At 41.5% G+C, this 13,106-nt stretch overlaps 1 protein-coding gene across 5 annotated transcripts in view; it reads right to left on the reverse strand.

Annotated features, from left to right (window-relative positions):
- Positions 1–556: 556 nt before the first annotated feature.
- Positions 557–13,106, reverse strand: part of LOC100668559 (splicing factor 3A subunit 3) — a 32,386-nt gene continuing 19,836 nt past the window's right edge. For 4 of the 5 annotated variants that reach the window (XM_064281754.1, XM_064281756.1, XM_064281755.1 and 1 more), the window contains 5 exons: positions 11,264–11,428; positions 11,048–11,158; positions 9,731–9,821; positions 1,895–1,950; positions 557–857 (listed from right to left, as the gene is read on the reverse strand). In XM_064281754.1, coding sequence (XP_064137824.1) covers positions 780–857; positions 1,895–1,950; positions 9,731–9,821; positions 11,048–11,158; positions 11,264–11,428 — 501 coding nt within the window. In that variant the 3' untranslated portion in view covers positions 557–779. The remainder of the gene's footprint in view (positions 858–1,894; positions 1,951–9,730; positions 9,822–11,047; positions 11,159–11,263; positions 11,429–13,106) is intronic. The other variant, XM_064281757.1, reaches the window with a different exon arrangement.

Raw genomic sequence — 13,106 nt, forward strand, 5'->3', positions numbered from 1 at the left:
AGATTACAGCCTTGGAAACCCTATGGGACAGTTCTACTTTCTCCTAAAGGATCACTACGAGTTGGAATTGCCTTGATGGCACACAAAAAAACAAAGTCAAACAGGGATTTTGTAGGGGAAATATGCAGACAGGATAACTAAAGCACAACTCTCATTCTGAACTAGGAGCAGGTGAAGCTGCTCCTACTTCTATTCTGTGCCAGGCTGCTGAGAATTGGGGAGAAGGAAGGGCTGCAGACCCAGGCAAATAAAAAAAACAAAACTTGGTGCTGCAACTTGTCCTCAGCAGAGGCCCTGGCTCGCCCTATCTTTCTTGTGTGTGCACTTATGGCTGACTCCACTAAGGGCTGGGCTTATCCTGGCCAATGCTCATTTGGTGAAGTGGCAGCAAATGGGTGACTGGCAATAGGTTAAGTTTACCTAACATATGTAACATGACAGGTGCTCATTAAGCCTTAGTTACACTGAAGTTGGTGAGAAAGGGGCAGAGATGTGCTCAGAACTAAAAGACTGAATTGAATTCGTCCACTGACTTTGGGCTTCAGAACAAGACACATTCAGAAGAAATGCTGATTTTATTTTCTGACAGAATCCTTTTTAGTATAAAACAGAGATAAAACACATCTCAACCCTGCAACCATGCCTTGTTTCTACAAGATGCATGCTAGGCCACAATTCTACATAGCAAAAAGTCTTTAGGAGCATTTGATGTGGAGGAGTAAAAAAAGCTGATCTCCAGGAAGCCAGGGCAAACCTGACAGCCGGGACAGATCAGAACACTAGAGCAGTCCTTGTCTTTTCAGATCCTCGTAAGTCTTCTTATTCACAACATTCCCACTGGAGTCTTCATACTCTTCCTAAAAAGGAAGGGGGGTACGCGTTGTCAGCTACACCCACTGGGGGAAATGTTTGGAACCAATTTCTGAGCACCTGAACTCATCCTCGCCTGATTCCACAGCACATTCTAGTACTCCAAGATTGGTGTTCATCTAAGACAGCCCTTCTCACTGGGGTTCCCCAACAGAATCAAGCTCTACTGCCCTGCCCTGAGGCATCCACTGTGTAGTGAATTAACTTCTCTCCTGGGGACCTAGACTGGTACTAGTATTAGTTATAACCTGTCCTTGGAAGATCTGAGAAACAGTTCATTCAAATCACATTCTGTGTTTCAGTTGAGGAAACCTAGCTGAGAAAGGCTGATCTAAGACAACAGCTTTCAAACCATTTCTAGGTTTCGGCCTAAGAGGCCAGTGCACAGGGTGATAGGGCAGCCAAGAAGACTGAGCTTTCCCACAGAGAAGTTCTGCTTTATTCTAATTTATATATTGGAGTTCCACATCACTGTTTGTTTGCAAAGAGCTCTGATGCTTAAAAAGGAAATGCTGAAAACCACTGACCTAAGTAAAGAGGGCCTGTTGCCCGTCACTGTGGAACTCAGGGTGAGTTGCTAGCACGTCTCCTCCCATACACATCACCCTCCATCTCTGAAACGCGCTGTTCAGAGACCAGCCAGGAAGCCCCCCACCCCCACCAGAGGATCATCTCGCATTAGATGCTTTCCTCAAAGGAGATGTAACTTATAAGATTCTCAACCTCTTGGCTTATGAACACCCGTGGCAGGACAAAAGATTGCATACTCCTGCTTACCGCTTCAAACAGAATTTTCAGTGGGAGAATACAACCTGGCTTCAGATACAGATTTAAAGTGTGACATATTAAATATCAAAAATAAATCAGGCTTATACGTCAAGAATCAAATTATCGATACTGTCACATTATACTAGCTACTACCATGACCAAGGGACATGTTCTCCCTTCTACATGGTGAAAGAGCTGTCACTTGATGCTGTCCCTGACTTTGTCCCAGATCCTAATCCCCTACATTAGCACCCACCTCGGTGTCAGGCTGCCATCGTTCCGACGCCTTCTGCAGTTTCAGCTTGGCCCACACTGCAGGATGAGAAACAAGCAGCAGTCAGGATTCAATGAGCATCCATCGGGCACACAGTGTTACAACAACACCCTCCCCGCCTTATCAGGGTCCCCCTAGGTGACTCTGCCCTTGAGACTCCTGCTTGCCCTAAGCTGGAATTTTGGTTCTGGACCACCCATAGAAAAAAGCCCCTCGACTGCAAAATTAACCATAATCTTCGTTTTGCTGTAAAAGAAAATTAGATTAAATATAACTGAAGACCTCATAGAAGAGAAAATTGATGCTCTTGAAGAAAGAACTTAGTTTATCCATATGGAAAAACCTATGGGAATTTGGGGACAAAGGGGTCTTACTGTCTTAAAGATTATAATACAAGAGAAAGGAAATACTACCAAATATGTCAAACACGTCTGCTTAATCTGGTGCATATATTACAAAAACTTCAGAGAAAGACAGGTGCACTATCATGGCCAAAGAGTCTAAAAGATAAGATGGTTCAAAAAACATGGGAGACATTAAGGACAAAATTACGTCAGCTCATTAACAAATCTGTCCCACTAAAGACAGAAATGGGAAGACAGCTACAAAACCACCACAGAGGCGGCAATCAGACAAGACAGTCACAAAACCAGGGAGAGAACGACATGAATCTTTAAGAATGATGCCAAGAAGTTACACTCTTAGCACAATTGGATACAGTGAATAGAGAAGACAGGTCCGCTGCTAAGGAGGGAAGATGGTAAAACATTAGTTGATGACAGTGAGAAGGCATTAACTACTTGATTGCTATATGCTTCCATCTTTCCTATCAAGTAGAACAATCTTTACACTTGACAAGATTAGTAGAGACATCATGTAAAGAGAGTTGAAGCCTAAGAAATAGAAAATGAGACAATGCATGGAAAAGTGCTTAGCTCTGTGCCTGGCACACAGATGCTCAACAAGTGTTTTTTGTTTTTCTCCTTTCCTGCTGATTGCTTTAAATTAGCTGAAGTCTTCACACTCAGGTAGCAGGTCTATTGGAAAGAGTGGAGAATTTATGGTGTGCTTCCTACGTGCCAGAACAGGGCCCTGACAGTCGTTGTCCAGGCCACTCCGGAATCTGGTAACTTGAACGAAAAATACTGGAGGATGGGAAACGCTGTCCTGATTTTCTTGAAGGAAAAAATGGATTTAAGAAACCAGAGTAGTAAGTGAGGTGTTATTCCTCAGAGAACTCTGAAAGCAATTAGAAAAGAATGTGATCACCACTAGGTGCCAGGGAGGTTTACTACGAGTAGGTCAAACAAACTAATTGTTTTTGATGGGACACTTGACACAAGAAAAGGCCACAGACACAGGATATCATCATTTTAGCAAAGCAACTGCTCTTGTGATCACCACTAGGCGCCAGGGAGGTTCACTACGAGTAGGTCAAACTAATTGTTTTTGATGGGACACTTGACCCAAGAAAAGGCCACAGACACAGGATATCATCATTTTAGCAAAGCAACTGCTCTTGTAGGGACTGTACTTAGATTTTCCTAAGATGTTTAAGTATTATAAATGAGACAGCAATATTTGGACTCGATGCTTTAGTAGTTTTTCAGTTAGGCAGATAATAGTAAATATTGATAAAGTGTGACCAACCACTTAAATGGAGGCCCCTGGTGGCACTTCCACAGTACTCTCTTTGCTGTGTTTTGTTCATTTTTTTTAAAGCCAATACCAAAAAACCAAAACCAAACCCACTGCCGTCAAGTCTATTCCGACTCATAGCTTTCCCACAGAGAAGTTCTGCTTTATTCTAATTTATATATTGGAGTTCCACATCACAGTTTGTTTGCAAAGAGCTCTGATGCTTAAAAAGGAAATGCTGAAAACCACTGACCTAAGTAAAGGGGGCCTGTTGCCCGTCACTGTGGGACTCAGGGTGAGTTGCTAGCACGCCTCCTCCCATACACATCACCCTCCATCTCTGAAACGTGCTGTTCAGAGACCAGCCAGGAAGCCCCTCACCCCCACCAGAGGATCATCTCGCATTAGATGCTTTCCTCAAAGGAGATGTAACTTATAAGGATTCTCAACCTCTTGGCTTACGAACACCCGTGGCAGGACAAAAGATTGCATACTCCTGCTTACCGCTTCAAACAGAATTTTCAATAGTCTGGGAATAATGGATAAATTTACAAGTGAAATTCTTCATTTAAGTAAAAATAAATAAAATCAACTGCAACTTCTGAGAGACCCAGCTTAAATGACAGTACTGAATCTCTCCCTTCTGCCTAAGAGTTCCAAGACAGGGAAAAGAAAAGCTTCAACAGAATCATCTAAAACAACAAGTAAAATCCTGCATAGGAACTGTGCCAATGCCTACTTCCCTGCCACAGAGCACATGTCTACCCGACACTCCCTGGAGGAACAGTCCTATGTAACAGTAACTACATTCACCACCAGCATTACTGAAGACATAGCCAACAGGAATACGGATGGCACCTGACCCAGCAGTGCCTAGCTGTTGTCTTCCCCAGGTATTAGAAACTGGGACACTGAAAGACTCTGTGAGCTGGATGACACGGGCTCTTGAAACTTAAAAAGTCATATAGAACGTGGGCTGGAGTTGCCTTCATTGGTAATCGAGGTTAATAGAGAAGAAACAAGGAAGTGAAGAAGGTGGATCTACAGAGAGAAGCACTGCCAAATAAGCACATTTTCATAAAGAGTATGGAGGACATTGGGCTAGTGTTAGTAGGCTCTCTTCCTTATAACCAAAAATCCCTAAGATCTAATTTATATGCTTAAAAACAAAACAGCAATTCAAATTTAATAAAAAAAAGAATCATACCACCAACAGGAAATAAAACTTAAAGAAACTCTGCACAATGTAAGAATTAAATTCAACTCAATAATTATCGATGTTTACTACTACCAGCCACTCCTTGGAAACCCTATGGGGCAGTTCTACTCTGTCCTATAGGGTCACTATGAGTCAGGATCGACTTGATGGCAATGGATTTGGTTTTTTGTTTACTAGCCATATACCTGAGAAATAGTCTGTCAGTCTTGTGAGCATTTACACGTATATAACCACCTACTTATGTCACTGAATGCCTGCAATGAAGCCAGATAGAGTTAATCTAAGGTATTTAAAAGGAGGAATGGTACTTGAAACAGAAAAGGGGGCAAAAGTGATGATAAAATTGTAACAAGCCTATGAATACTCTTCTAGAGGATGGGGAAAAAAATGGAAAGAGAAAGTGATAATATTGAGATATAACTAAAACTAGAAATGCTATGTAAAAACCAAAAAACCCAAACCCATTGCTGTTGAGTCAATTCAGACTCATAGCGACCCTACAGGACAGAGTAGAACTGTCCCATAGAGTTTCCACGGAGTGCCTAATGGATTTGAAACGCCAACCTTCTGGTTAGCAGCCATAATAGCACTTAACCACCATGCCAGCAGGATTTCCACAAATGCTATGTAGACACCAAAAAAACCAAACCCAGTGCCGTTGAGTCGATTCCGACTCATAGCAACCCTATAAGACAGAGTAGAACTGCCCCATGGAGTTTCTAAGGAGCGCCTGGTGGATTTGAACTGCCAACCCTCGGGTTAGCAGCCATAGCACTTAACCACTACGCCACCAGGGTTTCCATGCTATGTAGAGAACCTAAAAATATCAAAGGAAGCCATGATGGGGAGAACTGATATAGGAAATCAAAGACTTGGCAATAATAAAAACATGCACATAAAAATAACTGATTAACCTAGACAGCTGAATAAGGACATATTCTGAAAATGATATGGGGTAATGGAAGAATCATGAACCTGCCAAGAATATTCTAGAAAAAAGGTAAAATATTCCTAAAAATCGCTGTATGGCTAATTAGAGAATGTGTGAAGTTTCCTTCTGGAATAACCTTTCAAGATTGACCCACAACTTGATGAGGGTGATTTAAAGGAAGGCAGTGGAGCATTGCAGACAGAGAAAAGACTCTTATGTCACACGACAGACATGGGCATGAGCCCTGGGTTTTCCACTTAGAAGCTTTGCAACCTTGTGACGGTCACCTAGCTTCTCTGGGTCTCAATTTCTTCACCTGAAAATGCGGGTGATGCCTACTACCCTGTGGGCTTAAGTGAGAACTGCACGAGTGTGTAACATTTCCCATAGTATCTGGCATACTAACAGGCACTTGGTTAAATGGTTTCTAGCAATATTAGCATTAAACTTTGAATGAAAAGATGGAAATGACTTTGGATCTCCTGCTCACACTCTGCAGAAGAACCCACAAATGAAGATGGTGATGATGGCAGTTGTGCTTACTAACAACATACTATACTGTTTTAAGCTTGTTACCCATATGATCTAATTGAACTTCAAGACAATTCCACGTCTTAAAGATATGGAAACTAAGGCACTGAGAGGTAAGTAACTTGCCCAGGATCCCACAGCTAGTAAGAGGTGGAGCCATGACTGACCCCAAGAGGCTGACTCTCGAGACCCTGAGTTAACCACCACGTGATACTACATTAGGAATGGGGTTTGGAGCACACTTGGCCATTGAAGCAGAACATATCACAAGAACGTGACAGAATTTATCAACCAGGATCATGACAACAGAAATTTTAAATATCACTTTTTATAAACAAGATGTTAAGATAATGATAGGATAAGATTAAAAATATAAAATAAAACCTACTGATAAATTATGAAAAGAAATAAGTATGGAATCTATGGTACTTCAGACCACTGATATATAACTTATCTTCTGTAATAATTCAATTTAATAATACTGTATATATTATACCATGAACATTATATATATTATCCATGACAATAATAGAAATTAGTATTAGAAATATACTATTCATAAAAAGTTAGTTAGAAACGTTAGAAAAATACCTGTCCAAAGGTAGTTTCAAAACTACCAAACACACCACATAAATGAGAAGTACAAACAAACCTAACAACATTTAAGTAACTGTCCAGAAAGTAGATGATTATAAACAGATCAATACATTGAGGGTAAAAGGCTTAATATCCCTCTATAATGACAAATATTGACGAGTGAGATTAAAAAAATAGCCAATATTTGTTGTCAAAATCTTGATAACTGGGGAAATAGTCTATCATAACAGAACAATGACATCAGATAAAGGGAATTTCAAAAAGAAAATGGGAATGAATAGTAAGTTTATGATACAATATTGAGTTTGTTTGACTCAAACACAAAAACAAAATTCATCAGAAGTGCAAGAAGGAACAAAACAATCATAATTGGAAATAGCACCATGTCTCTATCAGAATTCAAAATAAATAGATGAAAGTAAGAAATTAAAGACTTGGACACTGTAAGAAGTTTAACTCAGCCTACATGTGGAGAGAGAGAAGTACTTCTTTCCAGGTGGACATAAATCTTTTACAAACCACCGACCATACAAATATCAGACACAAAGATACAATATACTTTATAGGCAGACACGTGAAATTATTTTTCTATTTTTATTTGTTTTTCTTGGCCCATGTACTACTTTAGTGAGTGCGTGTAATTTAACAAAGTAGAGTGGTAAAATAAACCTCTTTCTCAGGCTAACTAGTTGAAAGTAAAAACATGACAGACAAGAGATAAACAGGAAAGAAATAAAAAGCCTGTGAGGAAGATGCTAATGGCAGAAAAAGCTACCACTGCCAGGCAAACAGGAAGCCTCGGCTGAGGACCCCTGGGTACTGTGACAACACATTTCGTGGTGTGCACGGCACATCTCTCTCTAAGAGGTATTGTGCTGTTTTGTTTCTGTGTATCTGTACTGTGGGCTCAGAAATAAGCTTACTGAGATTTGTATTTTTTTCTATATATTAGTAGTTCTTAAGGTATTTTTTCTTAATTGTACTTCATGTGAATGTTTACAGAGCAAATTAGTTTCTCATTCAAAAATTTATACACACAAACTGTTTTGTGACATTTGTTGCAATCCTTGCACATGTCACCACTCACCCCTCTCCCTTTCCACCCCGCGTTCCTCAGTTCCATTAGTCCAGTCCAGTTTTCCTGTCCCTTCCCGCCTTCTAGTCTTTTCTTTTTTAGGCAGGTGTTGCCCATTTTGTCTCGTATACTTTACTGATCTAAGCAGCATGCTCCTCACATGTGTTACTGTTTGTTTCACAGCCCTGCCTAATTTCTGGCTGAAAGGTGAACCTTGGGAGTGGCTTCAGTTCTGAGTTAAAAGGGTATCTGGAGGCCATAGTGTCAGGGGTTCCTCCAGTCCCTGAAAGACCAGTCTAAGTCTGGTCTTTTTTGTGAATTTGATCTTGTAGTCTACATTTTTCTCCCACTCTGTCTGGGAACCTCTATTGTAATCGCAGTCAGAGTGGTAGGTAGTGGTAGCCGAGCACCATCTAGTTCTTCTGGTCTCAGCGTTAAGCGGGCTGTGGTTCATGTGGTCCATTAGTCCTTCGGACTAATTACCCCCTTCAGTCTTCAGTTTTTTTCACTTTCCTTTGCTCTGGACTAGAAGAGACTGATAGCTGTATCTCAGATTGCTGCTTGTAAGCTGTCAAGACCCCAGGCACTACTCACCAAAGTGGGATGTAGAACATTGTTTTTAAGAACTATGTTGTGCCAATTGACATAGATGTCCCCTGAATCTATGGTCCTTTGCCTTTGAACCTGGGAATTTCTTCCCAAGAGGTATTTAGTTATGTCTGAGTAGTCTCCCTGACTGTGCCACTTGTGTGCTCTATTGTCTATATGAATGTATGAGAAGCACCTACAGTCATATTTAGAAATTTTCACTACAAAGCCTGTATCTGCTGGTGGGTGTGCTCCTCTACCCCTCCCTCATCTCTTGGCATATCTATCTGTGTAGATTTGTAGATTATTCTTTGTTAATGCTACTGCTACAGGACTGTCTATTCTATAATTGTTACCACAGTTGTCTTTTATTTCTACGTTCCTCACGGTGTCCTCTCTTGCTTTGGTCATGTTGTGCTAACTTCTCCCATATTGTGTACAGCCTTCCCTTCACCAATATCAACACATGTCTACTATCTCTTTGGTAACTTTCCCTCCCTCTTCCTCCCATCCCTGGTAACCATCGAAGAGGTTATTTCTCCTGTGTGTAAACCTTTTGTTGTTACTTTATAATGGTAGTCTCATACAATATTTGCCCTGTTGTGACTGACTTATTTCACTCAGCATAAGGTTCTTCACATATTAAAAACAATTCAGAAGATATACATACAGGTAGTCTCTGACTTACGTCGTATTTTAGTTACGACAAACTGCGCTTACAACTGTGTTCTTCTTTTGTACATCTTATCATTAGTAAAAAGTACTACACACAACGTTGCAGTGCGTAATTTGCTGATGTTATCATTCTCAGATGTTCAATCATATACGTTCGATATTACGATACATAAAGACACTGATATGGATAATAACGCAGTAATAATGAAAACCTATAAAAGAAGTGGTATTCAACTTACGCTAGAACCAATTTATGGTTTGGAATGGAACTCTGTGGTAAGTTGGGGACTATCTGTACAATTCGTCAAAATCCTACATACAGGGGAGTACACAGATTTCAGGTTAGGAATTCCTATTTTACACTCAGCATAGGACTCTTCTCAAAGGAAGAACAATCAATACTGCTGACTAAGTCACTCTCCTTAAAACTGCATAATTATATGACTGTTCCAGTTTTTAATACCCACAACCTACTGCCCTCGGGCCTGATTCACCAGGGTATTGGGACAGTGAATCGTAGTAGGAGTGGGTGCTTGGTCTAGCCTAGGAATGGAGTTGACTTACAGGAGACAGCATCTTCAATCTGTGTCACATTAGCAAAGTGGGCAGTATTTGGGATGCCCAAACACCTCATGCCATGAGCATGACGCCATTCCTGGGAAAAGAGAGAAGCCAAAAGACAATGTGAAATGGGAATAGTTGGACACCGAGCATTAAGTCCATTCTACTCATAAACCTTCACCCAACCCTTTGCAAAAGATTCCACCTAAAAGAAGCATTCCTTTGGCAGATAATGTCTGTAAACAGCTGGTTGTGACTGACAGGAGGCAGATGTTTCAAAGAAGCGTTGCATTGTCTGCCTTCCTGAGCTGCTTTATGTAACTTAGATCTTAGATCCAGTAGTTCTTCAGACAAAATCTTTGGCTCGAGATCATAGAAAACACAACTCTGACCAGTTACCTCCCGTGCTGGGGGAGAGCCTGATGCAGCCCAAGCAATCCCCACAATCAGCACAAGTAGCCTTATATAAGGTATAGTACTGGCAGGTCACTGTCATCCTCATAAGTAAAGGAGAAGGCAGTTTGTTTACCAGTTGTGAAAACGGAGGTATGGGGAGAGTAGGGAGAGAGTGATGTAATGACAGTCTTGGCTCAGGGATGACAACTGGGCTGGGCTTTATCCTGTATGTCAACTGCAATTGATTGGAAAGGCAGCGCTGAGAGATTCAGAGACCACTACAGGGTTCAGTGGGAAAGAGCCAGGGTAAATTAGTAACATCTGGAGTGAAGGAGGAAGGGAAGGAGGACTTCACACATATTTGCAATCCTAGGACTAGTCTTCCCTATTCTGTAAAAATTTCCTTCAAGTATTAAGAATTGAAGGCAGAAATAAAACAAGGGTAAACCCACTTACTGGACTGCTACACAGACAACTCCTTGTCTCAAGAATAACTCGATAAATGTCATCTCATTGGTTTTTTTTTTCCCCCCAAAGAGGCAAAGGCTCAGTTAAGTCCCAAAGAAAGATGTGGTCAGCATTCTCTTTAGTCCCAAGTAATGGAGAAGAAAAATGACCAAGGAATCAGATCGGTCTAAGGTGTTGGAAGAAAGAAAAAAGAAGAGAGAAGTACTAGAACAAGCAAGAGAAAACTGAAATGAGGTTCAAATAACAGAGTGGTAGAATGAACCAGAAACTTTCAGGCATTATTTAAGAGTAGCACTGGCACCTAAAGCCATATGCCTTATGCTTGACTTTAGGCTTGTTCCCTCTGTAATCCCATTAAGCTCTGGGCACTAGCAGCCTTCTCAAGCTGCTCTATCCTCTTTTCTAGAAGTCTCACGATTATTTAATTCCCAGGAGAAATGGCTTTGAATTCCTCACAGCAAAGTGCCGCTGGAAGGCCTTGGGCCCTCTGTAGGTGTAGTTTCCACAAATCTCACAGTTGTAGTTGATATTTAGGCCATGAAGCTTATACAGCCAGTAGGGAATGGGCTAAAAGAAATCAGATAAGAAATGGCATTAGAGCAATGTCTGCTAAGGGTTATACTGCTTCCAAAATGGGGGATGGGGACAAGAGGTGGTGGTGGTGGGACTTACTTTGCCATCCCAGCCAAGGGGCAGGTTTTTGGGGTTGTAAATGATCTCGTTCTCTTCATCTTCACTTTCACTCTCACTGATCTGCTCTTCCTCCTCCTCTTCTCGCTCTTCTCCCGTCCTTGCCTGCTTGCGTTGCACGTTTTCATGAGTGAGATGTCGCTGTTCCTAAGGCAGGTCCATAAATGAAAAGGGAAGTCAGAGGAAAAGCAGCACAGAATCAGAGGGAAATTTCCTACTGTTTTCCCATAACCCCTGCTGACCCCTCACTCCAAGGATAAAGTTTTCTTTCTTGCAGAATAAAGCAAAAGTCCTGCCTTCATATCAGACCCCTTTTCAGCAGTCCCTGGATTTATCTCCCAGGAAAAAGTCAAAGCTTTCAGGTCATTTGCCTAAATTACTTATCGGAGGTCACAGATTATCACAGAACAACAGAAAACAAAGTCTCATTTATTCTGTCTCTAAAATATTTCCTGAACTAATCCTTTGTCCTCCTTTCCACTGTCACTGCCCTCACCAAGACGCCCAGCTTCACACTTGCCCTGAGTCTCTCCCCCTTCCAGTCCAGCTTCCATTCTCTTGCTAGATTCTCTGCAGATTATCTTTTTACACACAAATCTAAAGGCATGCTCTCCCGCATAAAGAACTTCCTGCTCCTTACAGGACAAATTTCTAACTCTTCCAACTATTCTAAATTTTTTGACCGCTCCCTTCCTCACAAGGCAGACTCCAGCCACACCTAATTTCTCACTAGTCCCTTAACTTCTAATATCTTTTCATAATGTTGTACCTTTGTACTTGCTGTTCCCTCTACTTGGAACCATTTTTCTCCCTCTTTCTACTTAGAGAACTTAACCCTCAGTATATTCAAGTATGTGTCGCTGTCTTAGTCATCTAGTGCTACTATAACAGCAATACCCCAAGTGGGTGGTTTTAACAAAGAGAAGTTTGTTTTCTCAGAGTAAAGCAGGCTAAAAGTCCAAATTCAGGGTGTCAGATCGGGGGAAGGCTTTCTCTCTCTGTCGGTCTTCTCATCAATCTTCCTCTGGACTAGGAGTTTCTACGCAGGGCCTCTGGGTCCAAAGGACACTCTGTGCTCCTATCACTGCTTTCTTGGTGGTGGGAGGTTCCCCTGTCTCTCTACTACTTCTCACTTTTTATATCTCAAGAGATTGCCTCAAGACACAGTCCAATCTTGTAGATTGAGCCCTGCCTCACTAACTGTTGCCCATCCTTCCTCATTAACATCATAGAGGCAGGATTTACAATATATAGCAAAATCACACAATACCATGAATCATGGTCCAGCCAAATTGATACACACATTTTTTCGGGGACATAATTCAATCCATTACAGTCACGTTATACATTTGTCTATCTCCCCCAGCCAACTATAAGGTGGGTCTTTTCAAGGGTAACAGGGTGTGTCATATGCACTATTGTACCCAAAGATCTAGTACAATGCCTGGAAACCAAGAGGCATCAATAAATGGTGAAATAATGGCAAAAATCATAGCAGTATACAATGAGAGCAATCTCTGGAAGCCATTTTGGCTGGAACTGGTTCAAATTCCAAAGTGAATAGTGCCACCTCCTGGCAGGGAAAGCAAGATGCTCTCAAAGAAGGGAGAGAGTAGTGGCTGCCATCTCATGTCAAGGGCACAAATTACCCTCCCAGCCATCTTCAGAGTACTGGCAACTCACATTGCTGCCCACCCTAGCACAGCCCAAGTTCACTGTGGAAAATACATTGTTGTGTGCCATTGAGTTGATTCCAAGTGATCCTACAGAACTTCCCCATAGAGTTTCCTAGGCTGTACTCTTTACAGGAACCAGGTCTTTTCTC

The sequence above is a fragment of the Loxodonta africana genome, chromosome 3 (genome assembly GCF_030014295.1).
Source record: "Loxodonta africana isolate mLoxAfr1 chromosome 3, mLoxAfr1.hap2, whole genome shotgun sequence".
Classification (NCBI taxonomy): domain Eukaryota; kingdom Metazoa; phylum Chordata; class Mammalia; order Proboscidea; family Elephantidae; genus Loxodonta; species Loxodonta africana.